Source organism: Pinus tabuliformis, chromosome 3_2 (genome assembly GCF_031772625.1).
Source record: "Pinus tabuliformis cultivar Carrire ecotype Pingquan chromosome 3_2, CPIR1, whole genome shotgun sequence".
Taxonomy (NCBI): Eukaryota; Viridiplantae; Streptophyta; class Pinopsida; order Pinales; family Pinaceae; genus Pinus; species Pinus tabuliformis.
The window spans coordinates 791,114,394-791,131,605 of NC_142302.1; the positions used below are offsets into that span (position 1 = coordinate 791,114,394).

Here is a 17,212-nt window from a genome sequence, read left to right on the forward strand (position 1 = left end):
TTAATGTAAAGAAATAAAATATGGAAAAGATCGTATACCAAATACAATTAATGAAATTCATTTGAACTGTAACAAGGTTGATCTCAATAGGATGGGAGGCTGGGCGAACGGACTCTGCAACTAGGTTTTCTGCGATTTTAGGGTTTTTGTACTCACCTGCAACTACAGGTCCTCAGGACAGCGACCACCAGAGTCAGATAGCGGTAGAGTAGTATTCTTCAGATCGCAGGTTTTGGCAGGTGGGTTCAATGAACCCCCTTCTGGGGGAAGGAGGGGTGCCTCCTCCAACAAACGACAACCAACAAATGAATATAGCGGGTTCAGAGAAGGGACAGGAGTACGATGATGGAAGCTATAGCAAAGATCAGCAGAACCAGACCAGAAAAGCACAGCAAGACAAGCCGAAAGTAAGCTCGTCCACTTGCAAGCCAGTAGCCACATATAGACCCAAGGTGGAGCTACCGAGCCATCGCATCAATGATAGAATCCAATATATGAGAGATCATGCTCTCATAGGCAAATTCATTGGAATATGGCCAAACGAGAAAGCGTTGAGAGCCTGGATAAATGTCAAATGGCATCCAAAAGGACACATAACCTTGCACCTAGGGCCAAAGGGATTTTTCACTGCAGTCTTCAACTGCTTGGAGGATAGAAATAGAGTATTCGAAGGAGGGCCTTATTTCTTCAACTCGGCCAGACTATTTCTTAGAGAATGGATTGAACGATTCAACCCTGATAAGGAAGACTTGAGCTGGGCGCCGGTGTGGATCAGGCTGTACTCTCTGCCATTGGAATATTGGGAAGAGGACTCTCTCAAAGCAATAGGCAAGGTGCTGGGAGACTTCGTCAAGGTAGCAGAAGACACAAAGACGCAGAGATATACCTCATATGCACAGATCTGCATTTACATGGGCCTGAAACAACCTCTTCCTGACACGGTGAGTCTTTTTCATGAAGATGTGGAATGTATCCAGTTAATTGATTACGAGCATGTTCCATTTAGGTGCAGGAAATGTCATGACCTAGGTCACCTGTTCAGAGACTGTCCATTGAATAGAAAACCCTCAGTTCAAAACGACCAGGAAAACACATCGTCAGATGGCTTCACAAAGGTGACAAATTGAAGAAGGGGAAATAAGAAATCAGTAGCACCCACAAAGACAACCTCAGGAGCTCAATCAAAATCTTCTACAAGCAATAGTTTTGAAGCTCTAGCCAATGAGGATCAGCAAGATCCAGATAATTTAACCCCCAATGAAAAAGAAGGTACTCAGGAAAAAATTCAAGGATCCCAATCAAAAAAGGGGGAAAAGAGTGTAGAACCAGAAAGAAACAAGCTCAAGACAGCTTCAAAAATCGTGGAGCATCTATGATATGGATACAGATGGCACAAACCCTAGCACAGAAAAGGAGAAGGAAGGCGATCCGGAGCCTCAAATTATGGAGGAGGATACAAAATCAATAGATATTGGCGAGCTAGATATCTTGGGCTTAGAACAAGCATGAAAAACAGGGAACTTCAACAAAATACCTGAAAGACAAGTGGATAACCTAGTGGCGGTCCTCAATAGAGCCCAGAAGAAATATTCACTAGGGGTCCAAATCGGCAGTCAATGGGATGGGAAATTTATCACCAAAGATAGCAAAAAAAGGGGACGGAAATCTACTCTAGAGAGAACCATCAAGATTGGAGAGGTTTTAGTAGAATCAGGCAGATATGCCAAGCTTACCAAGTATTTCAACACCCACCCCAAGCCTTCCCAATGAAGCTGATTTCATGGAATATAAGAGGGCTTAATTTCCCAAAGAAAGGAAGACTTCTAAAACGCATGCTAATGGAGGAAAAACCAGCAATTCTCTTTTTGCAGGAAACAAAATGTAATACGACAGTTCTGGAAAAAGTAGCAGCTAAAGCTTGGCCAGGGGGACTAGTAACAGCTGTGGATGCTCAGGGAGCATCTGGAGGTCTTGCAGTGCTCTGGGATGCAAGAATGATTCAACTAGCAAATATTCATGCAAATAAACATTTTATACAAGCTATATTCCATATAATTGGAACCAATATATATGGTCACATAACAAATGTATACTTTCCTCAAGACACCCAGCACAAGGTTGAAATTTTGGATGCTTTAACGCAACTTAACACAGAGAGGAAACACCCACTATGGATTTCTGGAGGAGATTACAACATGATCGCATCACTGGAGGAAAAAAAAGGAGGGCGTTGTAGAATAAACAGGGAAGGATCTATATTAAAAGATTTCATTCGGGATAATTGGATGATAGACATTCCTACCAATAATGGCTTCTTCACCTGGAATAACAAAAGGGCAGCACCAATGCAGATAGCATCACATCTTGACCGTTTTCTAATCTCTGATAATGCAATCCATCTAGGAGGAGCATTCACAGGTTCTATTCTTCCTTTTTCTGGTTCTAATCACTGGCCAATAGCCCTACAATGGAACTGTCCTGGAGGCAATACAAGGCGTCCCTTCCGGTTTGAGACTTTTTGGTTAGCTCACCCAGACTTCCATGAATTTGTCAGATCAACTTGGCAAAAATGCAACCCAACGGAAGGTACAAAAATGTCCATTTTTCAAAGGAAGCTGAAATACCTCAAGGGGGAAATAAAGCGCTGGAATCACTCTGTCTTTGGTAACATTTTCAAAGTGAAGGAAGCTCTCAATCAAGAGATGAAAGTTGTGTAGCAAAGGATGATAAATGAGGGTCGCTCGGAGGATCTCACCAAGAAAGAGCAGTCCCTGGAAACTCAATACTTGAGATAGAATTATAGGAGGAAACTCTTTGGAGGCAAAAATCGAGAATTAGATGGCTAAAGGAGGGTGAAAAGAGGGTGAAAAGAACACGAAATTCTTTCACAAATCCACAGTGCAAAGAAGAATGATCAATCAAATTTCTCACGTGAACAATGAACAGGGTAGCAAAATTGAAACACATGAAGGAATAGAACAGGTGTTCCTTGATTACTTCAAGAAGATGAATCAGGAACCTGACATAAACAGAACAGAGGCTATTGACAAAATCATCAGAAATATACCCAAATTAATCACTGAAGATCATAATACTCTCCTTCTCAAGCCGATAAGCCTTCAGGAAGTGGAAGCGGCGGCACATCAACTCAAAGCAGGGAAAGCGCCAGGACCCGACGAATTTACCTCAAATTTTTTTCACCATTTATGGGATCTGGTCAAATGGGAAGTTTGGCAGGTGGTGGAAGAATCGCGTACTCTAAGGTGGATGTACCCAGGCCTGAACGCAACATTCATAGCATTAATCCCTAAAGAAGAGGAGTCCAGCACTCCGGATAAATATCGACCGATTGCTCTATGCAATATTATATACAAGATTGTTTCCAAGGTGATAACTTCCAGATTGAAGCCTCTGCTCCCCCTTATCATCTCTCCAGAGCAATCTGGCTATGTTGAAGGAAGGCAGATTATGGATGGGATAATCTTAACCCATGAAATAATCCACTCTCTCAAGCAATTAAAAAAACCAGGTATGTTGCTCAAAATTGATTTATCTAAGGCGTTTGATAGCATTAGTTGGGAATATATGCATAAGATCCTCCAAGCCTTTGGTTTCGCCCCCTCCTCGATCAGATGGATCAATAGTCTTATTTCCTCCTCGTTCTTTTCTATTCTCATCAACGGTATCCCTTCGCCCACCTTCCGTCCCTCTCGGGGAATCCGCCAAGGGGACCCTATCTCGCCCTTTCTGTTTGTTATCCTAGCGGAAGGGTTAGGACGAAGCATTAAAGAAGCCCTCCTTTCGCATCAGCTCAAAGGGTTAGCTTTCCACCATGCCCCTGCCTTTTCGCACCAGCAATTCGTTGATGATAACATGGTTTTTGGTCATCCGTCTGTTCAAGAAGCTCGATCTCTTAAATCTATTCTTGCAGACTTCTCGGAGGCTTCTGGAGCTCTCATAAACAAAGTTAAATCCCAGATTTTCTTCTTCAACACTCCTCCCACCACCCAGAGAGCTATTGCTCGTATCCTTGGCTTCTCCATAGCTACCCTTCCATCTAAATATTTGGGGGCTCCATTATTTGCCATGGCTCTCAAGCATTCCTCGTGGAACAGTCTTTTAGAAAAACTGGAAGCAAGATTGTCTCTCTGGACTCATAGAGCGCTTAATCTGGCAAGCCGGCTGGTTCTAATCAAAGCAGTTCTCCAGTCCATGCCTCTTTACCTTTTCTCCATCTTAGCAGCACCCAAGTGGGTTCTTAAGGCCATCAGACAGCTTCAGCGGAATTTCCTGTGGGGAAGAACGGGACCAAATAGAAAATGGGCTTTAGTCAAATGGGAAAAAGCATGTCTTCCCAAAAAAGCAGGAGGAATTGGGCTAAGAGACCCAGAACATAGTAACATGGTAATGGGAGCCAAGATCTGGTGGAAATGGCTCTCCAATCCTAGTACTCCTTGGGCCTCCCTTTGGACAGCGAAATATGCAAGCAATACGCCCATGGAGGAGAGAATTAGAATGTCAGAAGTCAGTAAAGGATCGGTTATTTGGAACTCAACCATTCAACACAGAGACATTATTCAAAAGCACAATTTTTGGGAGGTGAAGGATGGCAACACAGCTAGGTTCTGGGGAGACTCATGGCAACAGCTACCAAATCTTAGAAACACCATTCCAGGAATTGTTGATCAAAACATAAATCAACATGATAAGGTAAGCCAATTTTGGAACTCAAATAATATCCAAGAACATAGAATGTGGAAAGAGGCCAAGCAGATAATACCCCTCAGTCCGGAGCAAACTCAAATTTCTCTTTCCTCAGAACTTCAAAAAAGAAAAATTCTCACCTCGGCAGGCACGGATACTCTCAGATGGGGTTATGAGGAAAGGGGTACCTTCACAACCAGGGAAGCTTATAAAATAATTATCAAAGAAAAGATAATCAAGGATAATATATGGGATAAGATATGGAACCCCTCCATTTGGCCGAAGGTCTCAACCTTTCTGTGGCTGCTCTCTCACAACAGGATCGTCACATGGGACAATCTCAGGAAAAGGAACTTCTCCGGGCCATCTATGTGCCCCAACTGCAAACAGGAAGAGGAAACAGCACTGCATCTTATGCAAACCTGCTCGCTAGGAAGGAAATTATGGGAAAAAGCTACATTCCGCTGTCAGAAGGATGGAAGAATGATTGGGGACATCAAAGGGACTCTTCGCACCTGGAGCCAAATGCCATATCAAAGTAAACTCTTAAAGAAACTTTGGCAACTCCTACCGGGACTTCTAATGTGGAACATTTGGAAGGAGAGAAACAGAAGAATATTCAAAGATCAAGCACAGTCGATCGAGCATATATGGATAGGACTGCACCATAATATTAAAGAAACTATGTCTATTAAAGGCTGGTCTAAATAGGACTTCCCAACTCTCCCGCAGGAACAAGCCATTTGGGACAATTGGCAGATTCAACTAAAGCATCCGGGCTTCTCAAATGATAACCCCTCAAGGCATCTAGATTCTCCTCAAAGTTGGATTTCGCCTGCAATCAACATATTTCAACTCAACTTTGATGGAGCTTCGAAAGGAAATCCGGGGAAAACGGGCTTTGGTGGATGCATCAGAAACTACCAGGGAAATCCTCTAATCACCTTTGTCGGTACAATTGGTTGGAACGCCAATAATGCGGCGGAACTGGAAGGTCTATGGAGAGGACTAAATTTGGCGCAGGAAAAAGGACTCTTCCCTCTTATAGTGGAAGGGGACTCTCAGATTATAATCAACATAGCCTCAAAGCTTATGCAGGGCTCCCCGGTGTATAAGGTAAGCAGCAGTTGGAGAATGGCCACTCGTCTAGAGATGCTCAAGCAATGGCTCACAAATCACCAAGCCATCTCCTTTAAACATATCAGAAGGGAAGGGAATAAACTGGCTGACTTTCTTGCCAATCTAGGAGTGGACAGTGGAAGGGAATTCTTTGAAGGCTCAATCTCCAGTATAGCATCAGGGAATCAACTCTCTACCTTCACAACCATAGTAACCAGTGATATGCAATCGAAGGAAGGATCACACCCGGATGCGGGTGCCTTAATGAGCAGTTAATGCTCAAGCAAATGACGCTGACACCTGGCAAGTCCGCGGGTTCGTTGGGCGATTTGTGGCAAGATATTTACTGGCATCACAACGGGTAAGTAAGGCGGTTCGTAGCAGGACATCACCTCACATTTATGATGCAGCGGGTTCAAGGCAAGCAGGGAAGGAATTTTAGGATGGTGAGATTTATTTGCAGTTCATATGCTCTGGCCGCTTCAGACAATTGCAGTTTAGCTTGGGTGTATGTTGGCGGGGACATTCTCTGCTGGTTATGTATTCAGGACTTAGGAGCAGGGCATCGCAATTGGAAGCCTCCATGGTTTTATAGCTGCATGCACCCAGCCAGCTTCAGGTACTTAGCTCTGCTTTCTTCAGCGAATATTTGGTATAGTCAGTTGATTTTCCTCTGGTTCATCGCTGTAAGTGGTCCCATTTCGGTCTCTGTCGAGGGAGTCTGGGAAGGGTGTTCGAGTCAGTCTATCAGGGCGGGGCTTTATCTCGTGGTTGGTTACATTCTCTGTGTTGGGATTTCCATTGGGGTCTCCATTCTAGGGGTCTGTTTACTCTAGTTTCTGTCCGATAGCAGAGGGTCGTCTCTTTTTCTTCCTCATTCCTTCAGCACCTTTAATTGGTCTTTCGTCTCCGCAATGGTTCGGCCTCGTGGCATTTCACGCCGGGGCAGTCTTTCAGCAGCTCGTGGATGCTCTCGGGGACGTGGTGGTTCTCGTCCACGGCGTATCTCTCCGTTAACCTCTGTCCCACCAGCCTCTCCGCCTTCAGATCAATCTGGTCCGTCCCTTAACAACTCCCTTCACTCAGCCCGCTTCAAATTTAAAAGCAGGCTCAACAGGCCAACTATCTCTGCTCTCATCACTGTCATCTTCTCAGAGGAAGAAGATGAGCTCTTAGATTCTGTTGAAACTTCTAAGGAAAAGTCTCTCTCTACTAACTCCAGTGACTCTCAAAGCAGCAAAGCGGGTGTTGTTCTCAACAACCCCACAGTGTTGCAGGAAGAAGTTCAGCAAGAAGAGTCCCGTCATCAGCAAGAATCCTCTAATGAGGAAATCATTGCCTGTGCGCCGGCGCAATTCTCTGGCAGCGTTCTGCACCTTGTGACTCCTCCAGGGTGCAACATGTTGGAAGCAAAAGAAAATGTGATGGTTCATTGGGTCAGCTCTCCCAGCAAGGGAAACGAAAAAGACACAGACTTGCCTTCTCAGGATTAATTCCCTACGCCTCAGTAAGTCTTCTCAGGATTGTTAGTTTTTGGATGCTCCTCTCAGCTGGGTATGCTTATGATATCATATGTATGGTCTTTTATCATCTTCCAAGTCACGATTTTGGCTTTCTAGCTTTCTGTATTAGCCGCAGAGTACTGCATTTTGTAATAGAGCGGCTCATAACAAAGTATCGATGCTCTCTGGCTCTAATGGTTTTTGGGTCTATGTTTCTCATATCTGTAACCAGTAGATCAGGTGATAGCTGCAACAGTCTTTTTGAAAGAGGGCTGGCTATGGCCCCCTCAGAGGCTAAAACCTCTCTGTAAATATTTTTCCTTTTATTATTAATAGATTAGTCTTTACTTACAAAAAAAAAAAACAAGGTTGATCTCAATAAATCAAAGTACGTGATTTCAATTATGTCCCTATACACGTTTTAAATGTCCATGGGTTATAGAGTTTATATGATGTGTAATCAACTGTAAAAAGTTAAAAAATTCAAGTTCATGTTAATTTAAAGTTATATTGTAATATTTATGTGTTATATATATATATATATATATATATATATATATATACATATATACATATATCTATTGGAATGGGCTCTTTCTCTCATTAATATAATTATTTTTGAAATATTTTATTTATGGCCAGAGATGATTTTGTTTTTTAACCCTTTTTTTGTATATATATATATATATATATATATATATAAGAAGTTGATATTGATAAGTTAATTAACATAGATATTCAAATATTTTACTTAAAGATTGCATTGAAATACATTTAATTAGTAAATAAATTATAGTTAAAAATATAAGAAATATTTGCACCTAGAGGCACTCTACAACTCAATATGGGGGAGATGTTATAGTGTTAGTAAATGAGTGTAAAAATTTAAATGCTGAGTCAATAAAAATTTCTTTCAAAGACTATATACCTTCATATTAAGTTTAAAATTTCATATGAAAATTCTTTATATCACATGGATTAATATAAATAAATAAATATATAATCATGTAAATAAATATATTTACTTAGAATTTCTTTGTACCATAATTTAAGCAAAGTATTTCCACATATAGGTAGGATTCATATGAAATTAAGCATACTTAGGAGGAGTTATTACCCACCATTATTTACGCATTTCTTTACACCTACCATAATTTAAGCAATTATTTTCACCAATATAGGTAGGATACTTATGAAATCAAGCATAAGTTACTACCCATCATTATTAATGCATTTATTAACACAAAAATAGTTAGAAGTAAAATTTTTATGGTTGCTTCACTTACCATGTATTTTAACAACAAAACATTCATAATAATAAAATAATAACTATTGATTATTTATTAATTTATATAATTAAAGTACAAAGAAATGATGATTCAAACTTATCAATATTTTAATGATTACATGATTATTTTACAACCATTGTTATATTATAATTTTTTATGATATTATGATAGTATATTTAATATAAGATAGATAACTTACAAGATATTAAGTTAGATATCTTACATATTTAAGGGACATAAGATTGTCATATTCCTTGAAGAAGGTAATGCTTTGGTCATGGAATTCATGAAGAATCTATAAAAAAATAAATTTCAAAATGATAGAAAAAAGGATATTTTTGGACAGTTATATCCAATCTCCTCGTATTATAACTTGAGAGATGACTATAAATTATTATATAATATTTAACATAATATTATATAAAATATTCTTGATATTATATGATATTATATAATATTAATCATTATTAATCATAGGGAAAGATGAAGTAAGGTTTTTACAAAAGGTGGAAGAAGTTGGATTTAGAAATCTATTAAGTCTCAAAATTTTAAGGAAAAAAATTGTTGAAATTTCCCTAAATTAAAGGGGTAAAGGCATATGTAAGGTCCTAACTCGATTTTATATTATTTAATATTAATATTTTGTTTTTCTTTTTATTGAAATGGATGCATTGATTTTAGTATATATGTTGATTTTAATTTTCTTTGATTGATTGCTCTTGATGCATTGATTTCAATGTAGATGTTGATATATAATCTTATTAGATTGATGCCTTTGGTGCATTGATTTAAACATAAGCACTTTTTTCTAATCTTATTTGATTGTTAGAACTAGATGTAGTGATTTCAATGAAGATGTTAATTTATGATATGATGCAACTAGATGGACGATGTGCATTTCTTTCAAAATAACTACATTAATAGTGTGCATTGATTTCAGTGTATGCACAAAGTCATTATTAACGACATGCATTGATTTCTATGTTACAATAACCATCATCCTAGATCCATAATAAATAGAAATGAATACAAAGAGCCTAGATTCGTCTTAGTCATTAATCTACATTGATCTTAAATAGAGATCAACAACAAAGAATGAGTTGATAGAGAAATACACAAGAAATGACAATTAAGGATACATTTATTTCAGTGCAGATGTTAACTTGTGCTAATAATGACGTAAATAGATAGGTGATGTGAATTATTTTCAAAATAATTAAATTAATAGTTTGCATTGATTTGAGTGAATGCACAAAGTAATTATTGAAACAAGACATTGATTTCTATGTTATAGTAATCATTAGCCTAGATCCATATGAAATAAAAATGAAAAAAAATAGCCTAGATCCATCCTAAATAGAAATGAAAAACAAAGATCAAGTTAACAAAGAAAGGCCTATGAAATGGTAGTTACTAAGGAGTGCCAACAAAAAAGAGAGAAGCAAAGAGCAGATCGACAAAGATAGCCCCAACAAATGACAATTGAACAATTAAAAGAATAGATGAAGGAAAAAATTGAATGACAAAAGCATATCAAAGAGAATATCAAAGAGCATATCAACAAAGAAGGGCACAATAAACAGAAATTGAATAGTGTAAAGAGTAAAGAATACAAGAAAATTCACAATAAAGAGGAAATTGATGAAAAAAGGCAAAGGGAACGACAATTGAAGAGCATGAAGAATAGAGGAAAGAAGAAGATGAATTACAAAGAGCATAATGAAAACGAAACAATATTCAACCAACTCAGGCATGGTACAAGATGCAAAAGAAAATATTATGAAAAATAGATGTTTAAAAGATATCTATGCCCAAGCTCAACCTGTAACTCTTACTGGTATGAATATTTCACACCGAAATTTTCGTGACAAAATTTATTGATTAGCTCAAATTCAAATATGTCATTTGTGTGAGGAGTCATATGTCCAAATTTAGGTGCTTAATATAAATGCAGGCGTAATGTGCATGACATGTAGAAGAGAATGAACTCATCAAATTAATTATAGACATATTTAACATATTTAAAATGATCAGATTATCATATGTTAAACAAATCTCTTGTAGTTGTGCACGACTGAAACCATCCTAGATCCATCCTAACTTGGGATCTATCAAGCACCGAGAAGAATCAAATCTCTCAAGGTGCAGACCTTTCCACAAGTTTTGCACTCAAAAATAGGTTTGCACCTCAAGAGAATTGATCCCTCTTGAAGCTTGATAGCTCTAAAATTAAGATGGAACTAGGTTGGTTTACTTTCAATTACTTTATCTATCTATATAAAGTTGTTATAGAATTATGTTACATAATATGGAAATTAAAATAGTTTATTTATGGGTGACACGGAAATGTATTTTGTTATTAATATTTTTTTCAAATACCATATGTCAACTTTAGATCGAGAACTTGAGGAATTATACATCTCCTCTATAGTGGAGTGTAATCTCATTAGTATTTTAAATTCCATGTATCACCTCCATATTGAGTAGTGATGAAATTTAGTATGTAGATGTGGATGAAATTATAATTGTTTTATTTTCAATTACTTTATCTCTCTCTACATATAAAGTTGATGCAAAATTATGTCATTGAAGGTGCACATTGAAGTATTTTATTTGTGGTTTACATTCAAAGATTTTTTGGTTATTAATATTTACTTTCCATATTTAAAGTTTTCTTTATAATATTTTTCAATTTTTTTAATGTATGTATTATTTTTTTTAACTGTAATTTTACTCGACAACATCTCTCCCATGCTAAATTTTAGAGGGCCTTGTAGCACAAATATAAGAGGTCACAATTAAATCTATAGGGGTAGAATATCTATGTCTTCATAGACTTTAGCAATGAAATCATTGTACAAAGGTGGGTCCACTGTCCCACAAATAAAGAAATCTTGTACACCAATTTGATGTCTAACTTGTGAGTGACATTAAAATTAAAATATTATTATTATCAATAATGTATGAGTGGTTGGAACAATGGGATGTTATCCCTGCCACCTAGTTTCAAATCCCATGGGGGAACATCATTTTCCTGTTGTGATAAGGCTCAATGAGTAGGCTCCCCTATCCTCGTGCAGTCTCAACTCTTGGTAAGTCATAAATTCCTAGTCTATATGGCTTACAATTTGTTGGATATATTCTTGGTTTTATAATGACAACCACTAAATTTGATCTTGGGCCTCACCTAAATTACTCCATGTTACTAATTCAACATAGTATATATATATATATATATATATATATATATATATATATATATATATATATATTCACCACAATAAAAACCATTTTGTCATTTTTTTCATCATCATGTCACTCACTGGGAATTGAACCTAGGTGGGAGAGATAACAAACGTTCTATCCGACCATAAAATTTGTCTACAACAAGTATGCAAAATACAAAGTTTGAAGTGAAATAAAGAAGTCTATACAACATGGAGTTGAGTATGTCCTGCACTAGCATGCAAAAGTAAACAAGTTATTGACTTGATCTCAAATATCGTAAGCCAAGATGAGATGTAGACTACTAGGTAATAGTAATAGTAATTAAGTGGGAGTGTTGGAATGTGTTAATCACTCCCAGTTACTCACATTTAGCTCATAGTTTCTACAAATTTAGTATAGCCTAAATTTAGGAAGAGATAGTCATGCATGTGTGATCTTAGATTAACAAATTAATTGCTAGCAATTTTCACTATATTTAATCATGTACTTTCAAGCAATTAAATCAATTAATTCAAGTTATAAAGAAATGACTCTATTAGACTATTGTATTATTGTGCTATTGTGAGGTCTATTATATTAATGTATCATCTTCTTCTTTTTATTATTTGTTGAGGGTACCGAACCATTGAAAACATTTGACTTATTTTCCATTCAAGTTTTTTCTTCTTTTCCTTTGAAGTCTTCACCATTTTCTCCTTCAATATCACCTCCTACATCTAAACTCACAAGCAATGCAAAAGCCATTAAATGGCCTTCCTTGTACTCTATTCCTTCACCTTCTTCTTTTCAAATGACACCATATTATCTTTCTTGTAATAATTCATTCAACATGTCATGCCATATTGGTAGTAGATGGAAAAGAAGGAGCCATAATCAAAGCATTAGGTTTTTACTATGCCGCTAGGAGCACTCCACTACTCTCATATTGTTGACGTCAATCTAAGGTGGGAATAATGACCTCTTTTCGCTTAATTATTCCACGTACCACTAGACTTCCCTCTCCTCTTTAGATGAAACAATGGTTACAAATTTGGTTACTTGATATTTAAATGTTGTATAGTAGCAATAATATTGACATTGGATAGTAAGGTAGGAATTCCAGAGGGTGAGTATTCTTTCCAAAAATCCCCTTGAACATGTTTCCATGACTGAGTAGAAAACACATATGAGGTAGGAAACAATTTCAAAAATTAAAAAGAATTTAAAAAACGAGAGGGTAAGATGGGGTGAAATGTTGAATAAAATGAAGTAGATGGGGTGAGATATTGGAAAAAATATATAATTACATATTTTTTTCAATTAAGAATGAGAGTGACAGTGTGAGGAAACATTGGAAAAAATATATAGATGATATGGGAAGAAATATTAAACCATTTCTCCCACTCTCTATATTTATATATTGAGAATGAAGGAGATGATTTGGATTGGGAAATATTGAGCGTTATATTTCCCCCTTTATGAAAACAAAATTTGTTAAACTAACCATTTTTATGTGTAATTTTAATATATAATTAATTTTTTATACTTATTATTATTATTATTATTAATGTCCACTAAGACCAATATGGTCTATTAGACCTTAATAAAGTAAGAGATTAATTGAGATTCTTTAACATTTTATTTCTATGATAAAAAAGAAGGGAGATAAGCGTTCCTAGATCACCATAGTTTTGTTGACTTAACAAGTCAAGAAGGTTGGTAGTGTGGCAAATATTTTGAAAATTAGAACGGATGTGAGTAAGCACTAGGAAATCCAAGAGAAATTTTTTTTCATCTTCAACCCTCTTAGTATCACAAAGGTGACAAACTCTTTCATCCCAAGGTGTTTTTGGAATTGACCAATGCTCGATTTTACTTTGAAGCTCATGAGAATTAGTTCTTATCTTGGCAATGTTCATTTTCTTCTTAGAATTGGTCAAGATAGAAAGATAATTCTAGTTTTCAAGGTTGGGATTGATCACCTCATTATAATACCTCAACTTCCTTTTTTTGATTTTTTTTTTTTTGTAGCATCAGGAGGTATTTATGTGCGCCAAAGCGGTCCCTAAGTCAACATAGAAGATTGACGAAGAACTAAATAAAATTTTTATTTTTGAAAGACAAGTTAGCCCCAAAAATTCAAGTTGGCCCAGGAGGGTGAAGGGACATGTCCCTTGGGTTATTTTACCCCATTTGACTAGTGTATATAGATGGTATGCCATTTCATTTTCTCCACCTAAGAAACAACAAGTTTGAGCAAGGAGAAATATTATTTTGGAGTTCCTATTTTATTCATTTTTATCTCTCTCTATTGGTTGCACACGTGAGGAGAAAAGGTTGGTTTGACTACTACTGATTGAGTTGCTTGACTAAGATTTGATTAGGAAATTTGACCTAGTTTTGACCTATGTTGAGAGAATAGTTTACCTCATATTTGATTGCAATTTACTAAGGGTTTGACCATAGAATTAACTGCAATACATAGATGAAGATTTTACCTCAGTCTGACCAATGCGAGTTTGTCACATGAAACAATTTGACCAAGCACTCATTTTTATTGGTTTTGACCAATTATGACTTACTGAAGATTGACCAGGTTTGAATGGTATTTTTCACTTGGATATTGACATATATTTCTAGACAATTTTGATTTTTAAACCTTTCTAAATAATATTTAGAGCCTAAAAGAAAAGTTATTGGGTTTTCTCCGAAGATTGGGTTTCCTAGGGTAAAATTATTCTCGATTTTGCATGGTTATCTTTCTATGATATTTATTGTTTCTGTTGCATTTACTGTTGAGATTTTATTTCCGTAAGTTATCAATAATATTAGTGACATGAGATAAATTGTTTTAATATCATTAGGTAGTAATTATAAAATAAAAAAATTCTTTTCTACTATGCATCTTTTAGAAAATTCAACATGGTATTAGAGCTTTGTTGAAAGAGTAGCCATTGAAGTCAAACTAAGAGACAAGTATTGAATAGTTTGAATATTTTTGGATCCCCTGTCAAAATGACACCAAGTATCGAAGTTGAAGATAGGTTAGATGGTTACATCAACTTCATATATTGGAAGACTAGGATACTCCTTATCTTGGAGGAAAATGTGCTTCAAGATCATTTGGAGAAAGTCATTCTAAAGTTAGAGGGAGTTGATGAGAAATCCAAGTATAAGAATAATGAAGCGAAGATGAAGATAATCTTGGTAGATTCCATAAAGGGCCACTTGATTCCTCATGATTTTGTATTGAATACTACCAAGGAAGTATATGATACTCTACTAAGCTTGTATGAGAGTAGTAACACTAGTAGGAAGTTAAACTTGAGAAATCATCTCTGTAATGTCATGATGACTAGATCATATTATGTTGTCTCATATCTTATGAGAGTCTCCTAGATTAGAGATGAGCTTGTGGCCCTTGGAGATACCATTGGTGATACAAAGCTTGTTATAGTGATTCTCAATGGATTTCCCTCCTCATGGGAGCCATTTATTCAAGGAATATTTACATGAGAAAAACTACGCAAGTTTGATAAGCTACAGAATGATTATTTCCAAGAGGAGACCAAATTTTTGTTTAGGAATAGCTTGCAGAATTTGTAGGGTGAAGAAACTCAAGATCTTGAATCTGACATGATGAAAGGGAAAGGAAGAAGGAACTTTGGAAAGTTTGATAAGTAGAATACAGGTAGAAGACCTACTCTAGTTCAGGATTAGAAAAAGAAGGACATGTTAAAGATCAAGCACTTCATTTGTCATTATTTTTGACACTATGCATCCCAGTGTCCTCCAAAGAAAAGGAATGGAAAGAAACATCCATCCATAACCAATGATGATGATGATGATTAAGATGAGCATCCACCTCAGAAGAATTAAAAGGAAAATTTCCAATAGAAACTATTACCAATAGTAGTGATTTTTGGTTTGTGGACAAGGCATGTAATATGTTTTTGAGAGTATCTTACATATTTGTCAAAGAGGAAGTTGAAAATTTCCTACAATTGTTAGATCAAGAGATAAGTACTTTATATTTTTTTTCTCCCTTGATTATTATCATTACTTTTATTTTTTTAGACAACCTCTTGTCCTTGTATTTAGCTTGGTTATGGTTTTTTTTCTTTATTTTGCATGGCCTTCTGAATGGGAAAGGAAAAACAGGCCCATTTGAAGGCTTCCAAGGTGATGATTCATGTAGGAGATGGTAACATATAAGAAAGTTTTTTTTGGAAAGAGGGTTATCCTAGAAAGAGGGAGTGGACAATGAGGATATTTTTTCTCTAGCTACCAGATGGTAAAGTTTTTATATGGCTTAAGGGCTCAAGCATAAAATAAGAATGAGAAATTGATGTTCAATAGGGAGGATTATACAAATTATTAGAACATCCAGGACAATGCTAGATGACTAGAAGAGCTTCTAGTTCTAAGAAAGCATACAATTAGGCATAATGGAAGGAGAAAATTCAAAGAGGATGTGTCATGGGTTGAGATTATTCGAATAGATGCTTAGAGACAAGAGGTCTTTGAGATCTATATGGCTTCTATGAAGGGACCATGCCAAACAACTGAATATGCTTCAGTGAAAAAGGGAGAAGCAGTGGTAGGAGGATTTGTTTCCATGACAAAGGGAGCATAAAGGATTACCACGTGAATATTTTCTTCATTCTTAGAGGGAGCACCCATTTAGGGTAATGAAAAAGCACTTGTGATAATGGATCCAGTGAAGGAAGTTGGTCAGTTTATGGTTGATCTAAGGCATGCAACAAAACATGTGTTTAGGTACCATTGTGGTATAGTTGGATATGGTTTGAGATATGTCTTCGGTGGTGAAGTGAAGTTGCAGGGATAATAGAACCTCAGGTTGTTGCTTTAGCTTCAGATCAACTATAATATCCTAGTTAAGTAGGAAGCATGTGTCTATCACACTCACTATAACAGAGGTAGAGTATATTGTAGCTAGAACGCCAAGTCAGGAAGTAGTGTGGCTTTAAAAGCTACTTGTAGGACTATTTGATTAGTTCAAATTTAATTGATATCAAGTATCACTTCAATTTAGACATGGTGTAGAATGGAGAATGTTAGCACCAATACATATCCTAAAATGAGTAGATTATAGACATTCTCACCAAGCCTCTATCCAAAGTGAAGTTGTCTACTTCAAAGACAAGCTTGGCTTGATGCAGAATATCTCCCTCATTGAGAGGGAGTGCTGATGTTTTTGAGAGATGAGCAAACCATCTCTTGAGAAGCTCGAAGGACTTGGTAGGGTCACACTAATTTCACCAAGGGAGATGTATACATTCACCTAAGAAGCCATATGGACTTGGCTAGGTCATTTGACTGGGAGTGAATGGATCTAGGAAATTGCAAAATTGGATATATCTTTCTTTA

The 17,212-nt window shown here is 36.5% G+C and overlaps 1 protein-coding gene across 1 annotated transcript; it reads left to right on the forward strand.

Moving 5' to 3' along the window:
- Positions 1-1,838: 1,838 nt before the first annotated feature.
- LOC149182977 (uncharacterized) lies at positions 1,839-2,717 on the forward strand. Its single transcript, XM_089414753.1, has one exon. It carries the CDS (start codon positions 1,839-1,841, stop codon positions 2,715-2,717), a length of 879 nt encoding a protein of 292 aa, XP_089270879.1.
- The last annotated feature ends 14,495 nt before the right edge of the window (positions 2,718-17,212 follow it).

Coding starts and splice junctions, on each gene's coding strand:
- LOC149182977 (XM_089414753.1), top strand. CDS start 1,839: ATGGAGGAAAAACCAGCAATTCTCTTTTTGCAGGAAACAAAATGTAAT.